Source organism: Salvia splendens, chromosome 10 (assembly GCF_004379255.2).
Source record: "Salvia splendens isolate huo1 chromosome 10, SspV2, whole genome shotgun sequence".
Lineage (NCBI taxonomy): Eukaryota > Viridiplantae > Streptophyta > Magnoliopsida > Lamiales > Lamiaceae > Salvia > Salvia splendens.
This window is the reverse complement of record NC_056041.1, coordinates 10415766-10433640: the sequence shown is the minus strand read 5'-3', so window position 1 is coordinate 10433640 and position 17875 is coordinate 10415766. Positions and strand designations below refer to the sequence as shown.

The 17875-nt window shown below is 32.4% G+C and overlaps 3 protein-coding genes and 1 long non-coding RNA gene across 6 annotated transcripts; 1 reads left to right on the top strand and 3 right to left on the bottom strand.

Moving 5' to 3' along the window:
• Positions 1-6735: 6735 nt before the first annotated feature.
• LOC121750372 lies at positions 6736-8551 on the bottom strand. 3 transcript variants are annotated; one of them, XR_006039860.1, is made up of 5 exons: positions 8347-8551; positions 7665-7767; positions 7355-7425; positions 7203-7274; positions 6736-6913 (listed from the first exon to the last, which is right to left on the bottom strand). It is a non-coding gene; the product is annotated as an uncharacterized LOC121750372 (long non-coding RNA). The 3 variants fall into 3 exon arrangements; XR_006039858.1 differs by having other exon boundaries at positions 7203-7425; XR_006039859.1 differs by having other exon boundaries at positions 7203-7425; positions 7665-7763.
• A 2392-nt stretch (positions 8552-10943) lies between these two features.
• On the bottom strand, positions 10944-11826 carry LOC121750468 (glycine-rich protein 23-like). Its single transcript, XM_042145006.1, has one exon. It carries the CDS (start codon positions 11632-11634, stop codon positions 11212-11214), a length of 423 nt encoding a protein of 140 aa, XP_042000940.1. The 5' UTR covers positions 11635-11826; the 3' UTR covers positions 10944-11211.
• Positions 11827-13233: 1407 nt separating this feature from the next.
• Positions 13234-15597, top strand: LOC121750517 (cytochrome c oxidase subunit 6b-2-like). The gene is made up of 4 exons (XM_042145068.1): positions 13234-13386; positions 13728-13816; positions 14788-14869; positions 15328-15597. The coding sequence occupies exons 1-4, from the start codon at positions 13378-13380 to the stop codon at positions 15379-15381; spliced, it is 234 nt and encodes a 77-aa protein (XP_042001002.1). The 5' UTR covers positions 13234-13377; the 3' UTR covers positions 15382-15597.
• Positions 15598-16095: 498 nt separating this feature from the next.
• On the bottom strand, positions 16096-17593 carry LOC121752598 (WAT1-related protein At4g30420-like). Its single transcript, XM_042147718.1, has 6 exons — positions 17418-17593; positions 17241-17309; positions 17055-17171; positions 16586-16967; positions 16347-16495; positions 16096-16276 (listed from the first exon to the last, which is right to left on the bottom strand). The coding sequence occupies exons 1-6, from the start codon at positions 17591-17593 to the stop codon at positions 16096-16098; spliced, it is 1074 nt and encodes a 357-aa protein (XP_042003652.1).
• Between the last annotated feature and the right edge of the window lie 282 nt (positions 17594-17875).

The following is a 17875-nucleotide window of genomic DNA, read 5'->3' as shown; positions in this document are numbered from 1 at the left end:
CACATTAGATGGAGCAGAAACTTAAATGATTTTTTTCAAATGCACACACAAATATTTCTTCTGATAAAATCTACCCACTTATTTCATAACCAAGGCATTGTAATCCCCAACTTTTATAAGAAAAACTCCACAATAATAGATAAAAGCTAAAAGTTAGCATAAATTTTCTAAACCTTTAAAATTCTACCATACATCGTAGAAACACATAATGTAACCCTACATTCAAAATATACATCATACAACTTCGATGCAGCAATCAAACTTATTGTATCTTGCGAAATAGTCTAGCAATATAAAAAAAGTATAAGCTTCTATGATTGAATTTATAATACATGCATTCAATTAGCACTCCACGTTCCTTAAGAACAAAATCATGCCATAATATCATCTCTTCATCTTCTAGTCTCTTCAAATCCACTCCCATAGAAACAAAACTTTCCACATTCATAATTTTAATAAAAATCTATATTGTCTTATTAATAAAATTTTTCACTATCCCTAGTTATTACAAAAATAAATAATATTGTACACTTTTATTTAGAAATGTGATACTAGCATTTAGTATAAATTAAATCATAATGAATGTCTTATAGCAGTTTTTTTCACACTTTCAAATCACGTTCATATAACTGCCATATCTAAAAAATCTATTGATAATAATAATTTTAATCAATAAATAGCTTTTTAATTAAAATGGCATTTTTGTAAATATCCCTAAAACTCTCCTTTTATATATGTACAGATTGCATGTCTATGGAGTAGTAATTACTATATGTATGGTTTCAAAATTAGATTTTGGCATGGATAATAAACCTTAAGAATAATAAAGTTTAAATACATAAATCTTGGATGTTTTTTAGCTCGTTTTGTGACTTTTTTTTTCTTTTTTTTAAAAGGAGGATCAACGATGGTTCCCCATCTACCCCCGAAGTGACTCGGACCCCCGGCGTGAAGCGTCTTACCACCGAGACGCGCTTCGTTGTCGGGTTGGGAAAGAACGAGTCTGTATAACCAACCTCCTCCAAGCACGGGTCCAGGCAACGCCATGAACAGGCTACCTCCCCCAGCGCCTTGGTCCAGGCCAGTGACTCAAGAACCCTCCAGGGGAAATTAGTCCCCAAGATGCGCCATCAGGGGTCGAATACGTGACCTCCAAGATGGCCCGATATCCTTGCCCCTCAACCACTTGAACTAAGTGGCTTGGATTAGCTCGTTTTGTGACTTGAGACTTGAGTATTTACTTTTTTATATATAAAAAAATCGGAATAGAATACACAAACTTTTTGACTTATTTAGTTAGCGTATCCCCAAAATTGATTCCGGCTTGGCAGAGTAAAAAAATTAGCAATAACAAAATCATCGATCAAAAGATTCATAATCTCTCTCTACACCCCTTTATTCGAACTTCATATCCATATAAATTGTTGCAGGCATGGCACCAGCCTACCCACGTTATGCTTCTCAATTTCTATATTCAATATCTCCATTATGTTTTACTGAAAAAAATAATTAATAGCAAGTAAACTCATACTGTATTTAATTAATATGTTAATCTGTTGGGAATATTTAGAATTAAATGGTAGTCGGTAGATAAGAAATCAACATTCCGTACATTAGTTTAGTGTATTTATTTTGTTCGTTTTCGTGGAGAAATGAATTTACAATTAATATCTAAAGAATGTTTTTAAATACGAATGTGTGTGAAAATGGATAGGTTGGAAAGTTATCCCACATTTGAAGAAACTAGGAAGATTGTTGCTATACATCAAGGTATTCCTTGTATAAGGTGATAAGATTTATTGGGCTTTTTGAGGGGCCACCAAAACGTCTTATATTTATTGTTCGTTTTATGACTTATATTATATAAAACACTATTCGAGCACGAACGGAAGTCTGTAAACTTTGTATTTTGTCGTGATAAGTGCCTTGTAGACGCACTTTTCACACGAGCAATGTGGAGCTTAAAGTTTTGGTCATGACTAGCTCGAGTGTGTTTGACCACGTGGAACCACGATTTATCGTGGCTTGGATTGTTGAAGCTGAAACGACGACAAATGCCTTTAGAACGATAGTTTGTTGAGACTAAAAAATAAACTAATTTCAATTTAAACTACTGAAAATATTAATCATGACTCAAAGGATTTATACTTTTCACCAAAATTTTACACGTATTAATTTTCACTTAAATTAATTCATGAATGATCCATCATATGTCAATACATATTTTTTAACTGTAATTTTACAAAAAGGTGAATATTTTTTTTCTATTAAAGGGCACAGATATTATTTTCTAACCCTTTAATTGGTAGGTTCCGTTAATCATACTTAAGTGATCCTGGTATGAGTATAATTACTACTAGTACTTAGCTTTATTGTCATGAATTTTTTCAACAGAAAAAGCGGTATTTGTGTGATTAAACATAATAAAATAAAATAAAATAAGCTACAGAGAAAAATGTAGAGTTAATAATTTAACTAGAATTGGCAATCTCATCAGTTGCATTCTTATTACTAATCAATTCATATAATGTTTATTTTAGAATTAGACGTGATCATATATAAATATAGCATTAATTAAAACATTGTAAAGGGATATAATTTGGAATCAGTACATGATATTAAAAATAAATATCCCATGGGATTGAGAAGGAGAGTTTAGTGGGGGCTAAATTTTGGTACTTAATTAGTTCAACATATAAATGTTTTAAATAGTACTCCCTCCGTCCCGTGTTACTTGCACTTATTTCCTTTCTGGGCGTCCCAAGTTATTTGCACTCTTTCCATTTTTAGTAAAAATTATCACCTACAACCGTAATATTTGACTTTGCTATACACTCATTCCTTCATCTCCGTGTCAAAAAGGAAACGTGCGAGTAGTGCGGGACGGAGGGAGCAGTACTATGAAATTAATTTGCTTTGCTGTCAATGACTTAATAAGTTTACACTGCTTTCAAAATAATCTTGTCGCAGTTTCCTCGAAATAGCTTGTCAATTAATTTTACGCTGCTATGACAAATCATTTCTAACATATAATCTAGAAGCTTCCGGCTCTACTTTATACTCCTATATAAATATTCCATGTAACTTTAATAGGAAGAATAATCTTTGCAAGGCTGTATGGGAACTAAAAATAAATACAGTTATCGTGAAAAAGTTACTCTTTTAATATATAAAATTATTGTATATTCTTATAATTATTTATTATAATATCTTTTATATTTATAACTTTTATACATTATAATAATATTTTTTGATCATGACAATCACATTTAGAAATTGATTATTCAATAATTTGGACTAACTCCTACTTTCTCACATTAGTGAAAGTTTATACTCCTATATTATTGACTTTCTATAATTGTGTGTGTCTCCTAAATAAATACTCCTTATAGAGCATCCGCAATGGCGGACTTCGACGCGGAATTCCGTGGCGGACGTCCGCCATTAGGCGACACACGCGCGGATACGGAATTCGCATGAGGACGTCGCAGGTCCGCTCCCTTCCGCGGAATTCCGCGCGGAATTTCGTCCTGTCGTCCGCTATTGCGTGGACTGTCATGGAATTCCGCACGGAATTCTGATTTTTGCATTTAACTTTTTTTTGATTAATTATGCATTTTTAATGAAGTATGTTTTTAAAAATAAAATGTGTTCGTTTTCTCCGTATTCGCGTCGAAATTTTAATTCCGTAAATTATTTACTTCCGGAAATTGGTTAATTTGTGAATTTGTGAATTTTTTTAATGTGGAAATTCCGTCGGGAATTCCGCAGGGGAATTCCGCCACTGTACAGTGAGAAGTCCTTATGACGTGGCAGAGCAGTGAGAAGTCCTTATGACGTGGCAGTGAGAATTCTGCGGGGAATTCTGCCGAGACATCCGCACCACTGCAGATGCCCTAAAGATAATACTCCATAACTAAAATATGAATATGTGCAAGTGGGTGGATGAAAATTTAAATAGTCAAATGGAGTAGTACTATAAAGTAAGAAGAAAGTGGAGTAGTGGGTTATTTCATTATTTGCTTGTAAGTAAAGTGTATTACAAACTAATCATCTCACCACCTTTTCAATCATTACTAAACAGTCTTTCTCAATAATCTCAATCAAGATCATCCGAATCACATTTTAATTAATATATAAATCACTATAGGAATATATTAATACATATGATCACGATATATATACATGCTGTAATACTAATACACTCCTACTAAATATTAAAACCACGTATGCGTATACAGTAAATTTAGTATTTTATCTTCCTTTCTTCTTTCTTTCTTCTCCTTAGTTTATATTTCCTCTTTTTTCTTTTTCTCTTCTTTTTCTTCTTTCTTTTTAGTATTTTATACCTACATCTAATTGCATTCACAATATAAATCAAGAACAAAACATCTAATTAAATTAATTATTTAAACTAATTAAATCAATGATTATTTTTAATTAAATTATTTTATACTCATTTTAGGGTTGAAACACCTAACTAAAAATATTTAATTGTTTATATCATTATGAATACAATTTAAAATTTTTATTAAGACTATATTGATTAGTTATTAATTTAATATCTAATATATAATAATAATTATTATAATAATAATAATAATTATTATAATAATAATAATACCAATAATAGTTATTATTATATAATATTATATGATTCATAATTTAAATACGTATACTATAATTATTTATTAATTAATACTAGGTTTTAGTATTGTAACAATAATATTATTATAATAATGATTAAATATAATTATGACTATAATTATAATTAAGTATATTTGAATGATATTAAAAAATAAATAAATTATTAATTTATAACATCACAATAATAATATTAGTATTGATTAATAATAATAATATAAAGAGTGAAGAGAATGAGAGAAGATATTATAATATCACTTTTGGTAGTAATTTTGTGTATGCCTAAAATAACCTCAATGACACAGATAGAAAAATATATTTGTTTAGATGACATTTTGGGGTGAAAATTGCATCAAGTACCAAATATGTGATTTATAGGTACCGAAAACGATATAAAATAAATATTAGGTAATATTTATGTGCGAAAGTAAAAGATCAGGTATCATTTGTGTAATTCACTCTATAATTAAAACCAAAGCTAATTGTATATTTCATGAGAAAAAAAAAGGAGAATGTGCCTGTGTTGATCTAATGGTAGAATGGTTAGTTCAGATGCCAAAAGTCTTGAGCTAGTGTCTATCATGACATGATCTTTTAGTTTATGTTAACTTGCCAATAAAAAAAATGGAGCATCTTAAACACGCATCTTCACAGACTACAAAGTATTTGTCTCTGCGCGATCCTATTTAGTGTTATATCACACTTTGGTGTAATTAGCTATTTAAAATAAGAATGACTTTAGGTTTACACAAGCAATCGTTCACGATCGGCTGTCAATATATATATGAGTTGATATATTTTTATCTGACTGCTAAGTACAAGATACCAACTGAAAAATCAAATCTTCTGTAATCAATAACACTACTACAAAATTGGCTTATTGTGGCACTCGAAATTGCCACTAGAAATATGTTGTCATTGCACTTTATTTATAATGGCACCTTAAGCAAGTGCATTAACGATGACTGTAATGAAAGATCACACGTAATTAAAGACTCAGTATTATTGCACGTAAAAATGTCATCAACCGTAACATGTGGTGGCACTTAGAAGTGCCTTATAGCATAATCTATGGCTACACTGATTATTATAATTCTAAAATTACTAATGACCTCCTATACAAATATATACTTACATTTCTCCCTGCAAATTTCTGCAATTTACATTTTTATCTATCTATCTATATATATATATATATATATATATATATAGGGTTGCGATCAATTGAGATTTTTTAGCATAATTGAGAATTGAGATCCATTATTAGCCACTCATTTTTATTAAATGAGTGGTCCAAAATTTACCACATGGAAAATATTTTTACATTAATTAATTGTGAAAGGGCAGAATGGTAATTTCATCATACATTTTATTTAATAAATATTTTTTATTTTTAAAAAAAAATTAAATTTTTTTTTCGATTTTTTATTTTTTTAATTATTTTTATTTTTTTTTGTCAACTACATATACAATTCATGTCAACTACACACATATAATGTCAACTACATATACAATTCATGTCAACTGCACATATATAATGTCAACTACATATACGATTCATATCACCTATACACATATAATGTCAACTATAAGCTGTTGACATTTGATGTGCAGGCTATTGACATTTGATGTGCAGGGCTATTGACATTTGATGTGCAGGCTACACATCGTAGTTGACATCGCGTGAAAATTAAAAAAATTTAAAAAAATTTAAAAAAAAATTTTAAAATTTTTTTAAAAAAATAAAAAAATAAAAAAATAATTTTTTTTTAGTTGTTGACATTTTAATTCGAGTTGTTGACATTTGATATTCTGGCTATTGAAATGAAATGACGATAATACCCTTAGTTGATATAATCTACTTGTAGTTGACATTTCAAAATGAGTGGCTGAAAATGCATCTCAATTCTCAATTAAGCTAAAAAATCTCAACCTAACAAGACCCTATATATATATATATATATATATATAATTTATATTTTGCTCCTTCAAACATATATAAACTTTTCATTCTTCAATTATTTAAACTTTCTCCCTTTCAAGAGGCATAATTATTATAAACATTCAAAATACGAAGTAAAACAGCTATCATATCATCAATTTACTTAATACTTTCAATAAAATAGAAGTCATACAATATTCGAATATGAAGTGTTAAAAATATCCTACAAAACTACATTCCAAGATCGCTTCACCTATTCTATTAAGCCTCCATTCTCATATTCTCCCCAATATTTGACCATTACGATCGTCCAAGCAACTCAGTTCCCTGCATCCAATACACAATTAAATAAAAATTTAAACAAAACCAATCAATTAGATAAAGACATGTAAATGAAACAGGGCAATATATTGATATGGAGTCCCAAACATAACAAAGAAAGCAAAATTATATATGTATCAAGCTTCGCTGTGCGAAACAATCTAAATTTTAAAAATATTAAAATACTAATATGCATTTGATAACTGTGAAATCAGAAATAAAATGTATCAAGTCTCACTGTCAAAGCTTAATCCACGAAAGTAATAAACAATACACTATGCTCGCATGATCGTACTTGGATGTTGTAATCTGAGCACCATTTCCATCATTGCAAGATGTTCCGAATGAATCCGGAAATAGCTTCTCTCTGCCTCAATTTTGTAATATTCAACCATAGAGATTATATCACACTTAAAAACAATAAACAATTTGAAATATGAAACTTACAGATCACAATTCATCAAGTATGCAATCTCTATACTCCACATATCCTGGACATGGGTAGTTGCATCCAAGACCTTGTAGAAACAAACAAAGATGACTCTTAGACATAAAGTGCAATATATCAAATATGAAAAGCAAAACAGTGAGAACAACCTATAATCTAAAATATGTATACATAGAACAAAAGGCAAAAAATGGAACGTAGTTAAAAAGGAACAAAGCTTAAGCATACTTTTAACTATGTTTTAAATTCTTATCAGATTACATACTCAAATGAACACCAAAAAATAAACAAAAAAACAATAGTTTTTACCTTTGTGACATATTTGGTTTGTCTTGCAAAACAAAACAAGCATTGCTCCGTCCTTAGAAGCCATAAGTGCTTACATTGAGTAAAAAACACATATACAACCTGACTATCGATAAACAGAGTACAATTTAGAGATCCAACAGAAGTAAAAATATATTTGCTAAATAGAAAAATATATACTACTTTGAAAGAAGGAAAATTAAAACTCACTTTGATAAACCCAACTCACAACCAAATACTAAGTTTTCTCAATCTCCAACCCAAGGCATCCCAAACTCCAGAACTTATAAAATTCAGTCCAACAAAGTTTTTAGTGACTTAATCTACACCAAATTATCCAAATTCTAAACTTGGAATTGCAACATAACTGTAATCCATAAATAAAATTGCAAAATAAATTCATTAACATCTAGGGTAAGGAGTACAATTTTTAGGACCATTGTACACAGTGAGATAACAAATGAGTGAAATCAAGGGTCGTATTGTTTCGTCTTGCTTGACTCGCTACAAAATTCACATACAAATTAAATGGTTCAAATTAATCAATTACACCACAAAATGTAGAAATCAAAGAGAAACACTTTAAATATCTGTAGATAGTGCAAGAACAGCAAAATTAAAGAGAACTGCAAATTAACCAATTACACCACAAAATGTAAAAATTAAGGAGAAGCGCTTTAACTACCGGTGGATAGTGCAAGAACGGTAAAATGCAGGACTACACCAACATACAATCCTGGCACTTGCAGATTAATTCGAGGCTTCTTCGATTTGTTAGATGAGAAGGCGTTAGGGTTTGACTGGGAGTTAATGGCGGTGAGATGGTGCTGGGTGGGGTAAGTAACGGGAGTATTAGTGGTAAAGTTTCCACCAAATTAAGTATATCAAGGTTTCAGATTTTTTAAATTTTGGAGTACTAATTGAGTTATAAAATTTTAGAATATACTAAATCTTAACAAGTTTAAGTAGTGGAGTATAAGTTACCGCCAAAATATTTACTAAATGTTTCTTTCTTCATTTACCATTCCAATATTCCATTGATAATCAAAAGATGTTGATTATTGGAAGTGCCAGTAAATGACTATTATTATGGCTTTTACTTCTCAGTGTAATATAGTGTTCGGCATAAACGTGGTAAGAGACTAATGTAGTGATGAAGCATTTATAGTGGCATTTTTTATATAGTGTAGCGAAATAAGTGCAGTGAAAAGTCAATTTTCTAGTAGTGTAATCTCTCTATCGGTCTACATCTTTGAAAAAAGGACTTAGCTTATTCAATTTATACATTATTTAGTATGAATTTGGTCATCATAAAAATAAAAAAACAAACAATGTGATATAAATAATTAATTCTCACAATTGGAAAATAATGATATTACATTAGAAGCAGCTAGACCGCACGCCACGGCCACACCTACGATGAGATTCTCACTGATTAACACCACTTGTGAGAACCGTAGTGAGAAGGAGTACGTGTTGATAGGGTAATTATCATTGTCTATGGATCCACGGCCACCTCTATCCATGGACCATGATTAGGGTAAAGTGTGGGAAACTAATTAGTGGTGATTATGGGAAAGTAGTGAATTTTGGAAAAGAGCAATGTTTTGCATTAATTAATTTTGTGGATGAAAATTCGTTCAACAAAAGATTGTTCAGTTCTAAGGTGGCCATTATCTTTGTGAGGTTGAGTACTTTCTTTTATTTTTCCTAATAGTTGCATGCATTTGTGGATGATATGGTTTTGACTGTGTGGACATATTATTTATTTATTTTTAGTCAGCCAACAAAAAGTAATGCCTATCTGATTAATCAAGCTGTACAGCATATTATTTTATACATTAATTTATTAGATGTCAATAAAGAGCCTCATTTAGATGTGAGTGTCGATCGGTGGATTGTGATATGCTATGTCTCATTTTATAATAATATTACTACTATTATTTATTATTATACATCCTATTCAAGTCTTGATGTATAAAATGGAAGAAGAAAATAATAAATTGCAGCAAAAATACTCTCAAGTTTCATGTAGGAGTACAATATAATTCCAAAATATAAAGGAGAATCTAATAATAGAAGAATTATAAAATGAGACCCGCTTGGATCGAACTCGCGTCTGTCGGAAGGCAAGCGCCGTGTTCTACCGCTGCGCCACTACAGATTTTATAACAGTTGTTACAATATATTATACAAAACCACATTTTTGGGGGTACAGTTGTACCCCCTTGTTCTACACTGGATACGTCAGTGGGCGCCCATTAATAATTCTCATATTTTAATGGAGTAATATATATTTTATACTGTATAATTTAATATGACATTTAGTTAAATTTTTAAAATTTATATACCGTATTTTTAAAATAAAACCCTTTTTTTATCAAAACGGTCAAAAACTATGGTATATGATTTTGTAAATTCCATTATTATTATAAATATATTAATCGCTCCTAGAAATTCATGGGTTCCATCCCAAAACCAATTGGTGATAAGAGGAGAGACCCATGAGACTTATATAGTGGATCAAGTTCTTTGTGTACACCGATGTGAGATATTGTTACATTCATTTTATGTTTCAATTGCCAACACCCTCCCTCAAACCATTCAATGTGAACCTTGGAGGGCTTGGATTTTTTTCATGATCGGTTGGACAACTGGTCCAATTTTTTTCGATCGGCTGGACCAGTGGCTCAAATTTTAAGTCCAGATATACTGCTGGGTCAATCATTTTTTTTTGTTTCAGCCCAGATATACTGTCGGGTCAGTTAAATTTGACCCATAGTCGGCGACCCGCTCTGATACCATGATAGAAATCCATGAGTTCCATCCTAAATCCAATTGGTGATAAGATGAGAGGGCCATGAGACTTATATAGTGGATCAAGTTATTTGTGTACATCGATTTGGGATATTTTTATATTCATTTTATGTTTCAATTGCCAACAATTGCATTGTATTATATAACTATCAATTTTTATTTTATAAATATTATTAAAATAATGAAATTATTAATAGGACATTGTAGAATACAGACACTAGTTCTTTTAGGAACACAAAAATTGAGACTCAATTACTTGCGTTGGAAAATTTTAAAATATAACAACAATTTAGGACGCAAAAGATTAAAGACAAATTAACTTAATTTTTTACCTTTTGAGGTGCGTTGAAGCGTTGGTGGTATAATTAGAAACAAAAATTACCAAACCTTAATTGCATTAAAAATGTCGTACTTTTTATTGTAGTAGTGAGTTAAACGTTAACATATTTTTTTCACACATTAATCTTACCAAAAGAAATTAATAAGTAATACACAGAAAATCAAGGTTACATTGTGACCATATTACAACCAACACCAATAAACACGAGTAAAATATAACAAAAACAACATTAACATAAACCATGTATGATACCACGATCATTACTAGCTTATTATTTTACTTTACTTTTTCACACACACACACATCTTATGATTATAGCCTAATTTTTTTCCACATGATTCTCCAATTTTAACGAACAATGGAATTATTTTCCATAAATCACATGCAAAACCCTTATCCATGGTTGCCACCCGACCCGGCTCGTGATCCGGCCCTTGACCCGGCAGACGAGCCTGCTTCCGAACCAGCGCCACCTGAACCCGATCCAGCTCGTGACCCAGCAGACGAGCCGGCTTCCGAGCCCGCACCTCCTCCACCACCTCCACTCGAGCTGGAGCTCGACGAACTCGAGCTCGAACTGGAGCTAGAGCTTCCACCCCCACCGGAGCCAGCGCCAGAGCCAGAGCCAGCCCCGGCTCCGGAGCCACTACCACCGCCTCCCAAGCCAATGCCGACCCCAACTCCGAGGCCGACTCCGCCGCCTAAGCCGCCCAAGTCCAAGCCGAGATCTTTCCTCACGACTCGGCTTTGGGAGACGGTTGCGAGTGTCGATAAAAGGAGCAAAGCAAGAAGAGCACACGGCTTCAACTTTGCCATATTATTGGTAATAATTAATTTGAACAAGCAAGATTTAATATCTAAATTAGAGTGGTTTTAATTTGGGGATGTGTATGAGCAAGGATAAGCGTTGAGATGTATGTCTATTTATAGATGGAGGTGGTATAAGGTTACGTGAATATAGCAAGAAAGATTGAGAAGTGGGAAATGAATAAAGAATTGGTTGGGTGGGATTATTGGGAAATAAAGAAGAAGTTGGAATGAAGCAATGGCATGAATATAAAGTTAGGAGGCATGCAGTGGAATGTTTGTAGGCTCATAGTCATGTGATGGGATAGTCATCAATTTTTTAATTATGACATATTGACATGTGCACTCACCACTATACATTCTTCCACTAAGGGATTGCTAGAGGTGAAGAGACTATTAGATGGAAGCTTCTGGATTTGAGATACGGTGATTTTTCTCTTCTACCTTTTTGCTTATCTTAGTTGCAAATAGAGTTAGAATGGAAGGTAAGGTGTTACTATATGTAGTAGCTATGTTTTAGTTGCTAGTAGAGTTAAGATGGAAGGTAGAATGTTTTATTTGAAAGTAGGGTTAAGATGGAAGGTAAGATGTTAATAAAAATGACGAACAGTAAAATTTGATGAATTAAGCATAACTAAAATACTTATTTTTACAAAAGCAATATAGTAGTAATTTGAATAGCATCATCTCATCTTATAATGCGCACCGCAGTTGGCGAGTATTCATATTGTGAAATAGCTTAAAATTCTTTCTTTATAAACAATAACAAACAAGTAGTACTGTATATATCTAGATGTATCTCATCAACTAACTAAATTAACAATAACAAGGCAGCGTACATCATATTATTAAAACCAATTAAGGTAGATTTAAAGACCTAACTAAATAAAATTGAAACTTAAAGCAATGTTACTATTCTTAAATATTTAGATTTATGAAAAAGGTTAAGGATGTGGATGCCCTTAATAAGTCTGCCACAATCACTAAAATACATATCGAATAGCGTCGGTGAGTTCATTCTGTTTAAAAAGATGGAATTCACATAAATATATAATCTTGCAGCACTAGCACGTCAAAACAATGGTACTGCTAGTATTATTTGGATTTGGACTTCAAATGAATATTCTATACAGTATGTTTTATGCTAATTCAAAGTGGAGTATAAATGTATAATTATGTGCTTCAATATTGTTTACTTTTGATCGTGTGTAGCATTTGGGTAACAGCAAAATTTGGGCACGTCTTATTAAACATCACACCATCATATATTATCTCTCTTTTTTCTGGTGCTTGTAATAGATTTTTAAGGGCCCATACCAAATTTGTTTGACCAACCATAATTTTAGTGGAAAATTGGCTATACTAAAAAATGTATGAACTATTTTAGTGGATCATTGGCTAATAGTAGTATATAATACCAATAAATATATAAGTTTAACATTTATTTATATTGTAAAGTCGAAACTAATACTCCATATTTAAAATCCTCTTTTTATTAGTTATTTTACATACCCTTCATTGGAAATTAAGCTTAAACCTAATTTCCAAAAAGCAAAATACGCCACGTGCAGCTTCGTGATAGGTGTACACAGACCGAAGCGAATTTACCCTTCAATATCCATTTTTGTTTCACTGGTCAAATAAGCCCAATATAAACAGGAGGCAAACATCGTTTTTAACTTTCTATTCTCTTCATCTAAAAAAACCTTTTATTTCTTCGATTCGTTGTCGATCTGCATCAACGCCTTGAAAATGGATGAGGTAAATCTCTATGCCAATGTATTCGTATTAGAATGTTCGTTATTTTCTTTTGTTTAAGAGAGAATTTGGGGACATGATTTTGAATCGATCTAGTATGTGTGTAGAATATTCAGATTTCGCACCTCCGTATTCCTTTGTTCGATTAGTAATCAATGTTTCGATGACCAATTTCATCTTGATTGATTTTTAATTTTGTTTTCATTTAAGGTTAATAAGAATAATTTGATTGTTCCTCATTTGCGCTTTTTCTCCCCATTTTCTGTTTGGTGGTTGTGGTAGACATGTAAAACCTTCTACTTATTTTTTTCGCTGAATTTTGGTGTTTGAATTGATTTTGTCAGATTGAACTAAAAACTGCACCTGCTGATTTTCGGTTCCCGACGACCAACCAAACGCGGCATTGTTTCACTCGCTACATTGAGTTCCACAGGTTAAATGAAATATACTCCTATTGTTCAAATGCAATCATCGTATCATTTCTCTCTTTCGTGTTTGTGTGATATAGTGATGATGAGTTTGGCAAGCTGAGTAGTATTCTTTATGTTGCTTGAAAACTAGTAGGCAGAAAAACATGATGAGCATTGCTACTTTGAATTGTATGTGATATATCTATGTTAGTAGGGAAGGTCAGGAGTGCCATTTCTCCATCTATTACTTTGGTCTAATGTTTACATCTTTTTATAGTACTGTATATTTTTATTTTTAATGTGTCGTTTGGTGGAGTCTTACACAACTGGTACGAGTCTTAGAAGCAATTTCCTTCTCTAATCCACGTTTGTTTGTTGCATAAACACTAGAGAACATGAAACTTTTCGGAATTGTGTTTGAGAATGGTTAAAAGCAGCTTGCTACATCAATCCTTAGAGGCAAAAGGGAAAGTACTTATTCCATAACTAAAGTAGGACGCTGCAGTTCCCTCCTGTATCCAATGATATATTCTGGACTCACACTCACTATTTCGACCATATTGTGTGTATTCGGGTGTTTTTTCAGCACAAATGCCAACTTTATACCAGTATGTTAGGCTCCAAGCCAATGTAGTTTAAAGTTGATCCTAATTTCTTCCTACAATGATACCAAATGGTCAAACCTTCCCCTCAAAGTAGTTTGGATAAGCTACTAAACCTTGATCAATTCTAGTTTTAGAAACAAAACTAGAGCTCTTTTTAGTTGGGGTTCTTGACAGGTATGGAGGCCCTGAGTTTTAATATTCTAATCTTGCAAGTTTACTACATGGCTATACGTACAAAATCATGGAATTGAAAAGGAATGACCTACTGACTACATGGTTGGGCTAATTATGTTTATATGATGAAGCTATTTGTTTATAATGTAATTAGTTCAAGGAACTTATCTCATTATTCGTGGCTAGTATAGTTAATTTTTTATATTTTTCATCAGGTGTGTGGCTGCTAAGGGAGAAGAAGATGGTGATTGTAACAAATTCGCCAAATACTATCGCTCCCTTTGCCCTGGTGAATGGGTGAGATGACATGCTATCTCTTTCATTGAGATCTCTTTATTTTTGATGTACAGACTTAAATAACGCCTGTTTCTCTCATCAGTATATGGAGTTAATATATGAGTTTAAATCATAGAACACTACTATTTCCCTTTTTTGCATATGTTTTTGAATTTAATGATATCATGTTTAGGGTACCTGGTAGGCTAAATCTCCTTGGATGTAGGATGAGGTGAATATTTCCAGTCTTGTTGCATCTTGACCAGAAATGTCATAGGTAGATTTGTCTATAAATAGTATGACCATGGGCATACATTTTACTTATATATGATTGAATTCACCTACCATACACAACCTGCTTTCTTTAGCAATATAAATCTTTACTACTCTTATGATATGTGGAGGCTGCAGATATGATCTTGTATAAGTTTATGCAGAGTGTCTTGTGTATAAGTCTTTGATTTTTGTTTCTATGGCAGGTCGACAAGTGGAACGAGCAGAGGGATAATGGGACATTCCCCGGGCCTCTATAATTCAAATACCTTGAATTTCTTTTATCCTGCATCTGTTGGAAGCTAGTAATCTAGTTCTTTCGAAATGAGATAATAATTTGATTTGCAAAAAATCTTAAGCTTTACCATTCAAAATAAGAAGTTGCTGAACGTAAGTGATACTTTCTGATTGTCGAGTATTGATGTGAAGACATTTATTTCCCAGTTCTCTGCAATCAAATCTCATTTTCTATCGCAGTCCAAAATTTCCTCCAATGTATTGTTAGTTATCTTTACAAATTGATATGGTATTTGGACTTTTCCGAGGGCATGGTATTGACTATTGATATTTTTTGAAGCATATAATCTAATAATTTAAATATTAAAACAATTGATTGCCAATGTGCTTTCAAACGTATAAATCATCACTTTCTCAAGTCTTATTTCCCAACAACAATAACTAACGTCTTTCATTCCAATTTCACTGCAAACATTAACTTTCTAAAATAATTACCTAGAAACCACGCAAACAATATTGTCTAACTAAGAAAACATTGTCCATTTATGTTCCAGTTGGTACAGTACATAATGAGAGAAGTAATGTATTCATTCAAAAATCAAAATAAACACGAGTACACTAGTGATCATCATCACTTTCTTGTGTTTAATCATTTTGTCTAGATATCATTGTAGAATTAGTATTTATTATCACCAAACATCTAATTAGTACTCCTCTCAAAATCGAAGAATATTTCCTCAATTATCAGACAAAAGGGGCTGCTCCAAGTCAACACTAGTGATGGCCTCATTTTGCCCATAAACATTATTTTGGTGCTTTTTAGTAGTAGTATCTTCTTCCTTGATTTCTTCATAGTCTTTTGCCTTGCCCCATAGCACCACATACAATCCAATTATCACCGCCAATCCACCGGTCAGGCTGTGTTACCAAGGAAATAAAAATAAGTTCAAACACGTTCATAAAGTAATTAACAATAGTGAAGTTGTACCTTCCGATGTACAACTCTTCATGCATGAAAATGAAGGCAAATATTGTGACTATGACTGTACAAAGAGGATTGAACATGGCTGAAAAAAGAGGCCCTCTCATGCCTATGCACCATGCTTGCCCTAAGAATGTCAATGCCGAAGCCACACCCTACACATAATACTATATCTCATTAGTATGGTCACCAAAATTACACAGTACTATCTATTATTTCAATGGAGAGATATCACAATCGCTTACAGCGTAGAAGCAACAAAAAAACTGCAAAGAGGAGGTGAGTTTCCACGTGTTCAAATCAGGCTCGATGATGAATGTCAAGACGGCGGATTGGACGGCTGCGATTAAGCACATCCATGCCGTTAATGAGAGATTATCTGGATAGTGAGCTGTTACATAAACCTGCAAGATAACCCAAAGGGACCAGCAAGTGGTGCTTGCAAGAAGAGATAAGCAGCCAATCAACCATCTGTTTTCTTCTCCAATTGAATTATTTGGCAACAACTCCATGTTCATTAATTTTGGTCCTTTTAGCACTGCCATTACAACAGCGCCACTTACACATACACATGTTCCCAAAATCTTGCACAAACTTCTCACGTTTCCAAGATTTACTTTTTCCATCCTATATATATATACATGTAAATATAATCATATACTAGTAATATTTAACATGGATTAAATAAGTCAAAATTGTTTTTTTTTATCATACCCTAAGAAATAAGCTATAGTAAAGGTTATGGCAGGAACCGCATTGCCCAAAGCGCTAGCTGCAGAGGATGAGGATAAGTACAATCCCTCGTAATATAGGTTCTGGCTGAATGTTACACTGCCAAATAACAAATGAAGGAGTTAGTGTTATGGATTTCAAGTTTCTTGAGATTTTATTTGAACTAACCCAATGAAAGACAGCAAAGATATCAAGAAGAAGCCCTTCCAGGTCATACCACACGCATTTGTTCCTCGCCTGCGCGCCAACCAAATTCAAATTGTTCAACAATAGTACTACTCCTAGTATAATATAGGTGAGTAATAAGAAGAAAAATAAAAGTGATGATGTATAGCATTAGCATACCTTGAGAAAAAAGCAAAAGGAGCAATAAGCAAGAAAGCAGTAAATTGTCTGTAAACAACAAACACTCGAGAGCTAAAATCCTGCAAAAGAGCTTCTCTTCCAGTTAGAGCAACTCCTGCATATAGAAACTGGCACCCTACCATAACTATGATGGCCTTATAATTCTCCAAACCCATTTTTGTTTATGTCCTAAGTCCTTACTAGTAATGCAACTCACCACCATCATTTATAGGCCATGAGGGAGGCCAGCTATTATGTATGAGTATTAGTAATAAATTCAATTAATTAATTAAGAGGCACATAACTTAACTATATACTCCCTCCGTCCCACTCTAAGTGTAACATTTCTAATTCGGCACGAGATTTTATGTAGTGTTTTTTTGTGAGTAAAGTGGAGAGAATAAAGTAAGAGATCACAAAGAAAACATAGAGAATGTGATTTTTCTTTATTTAGAAAT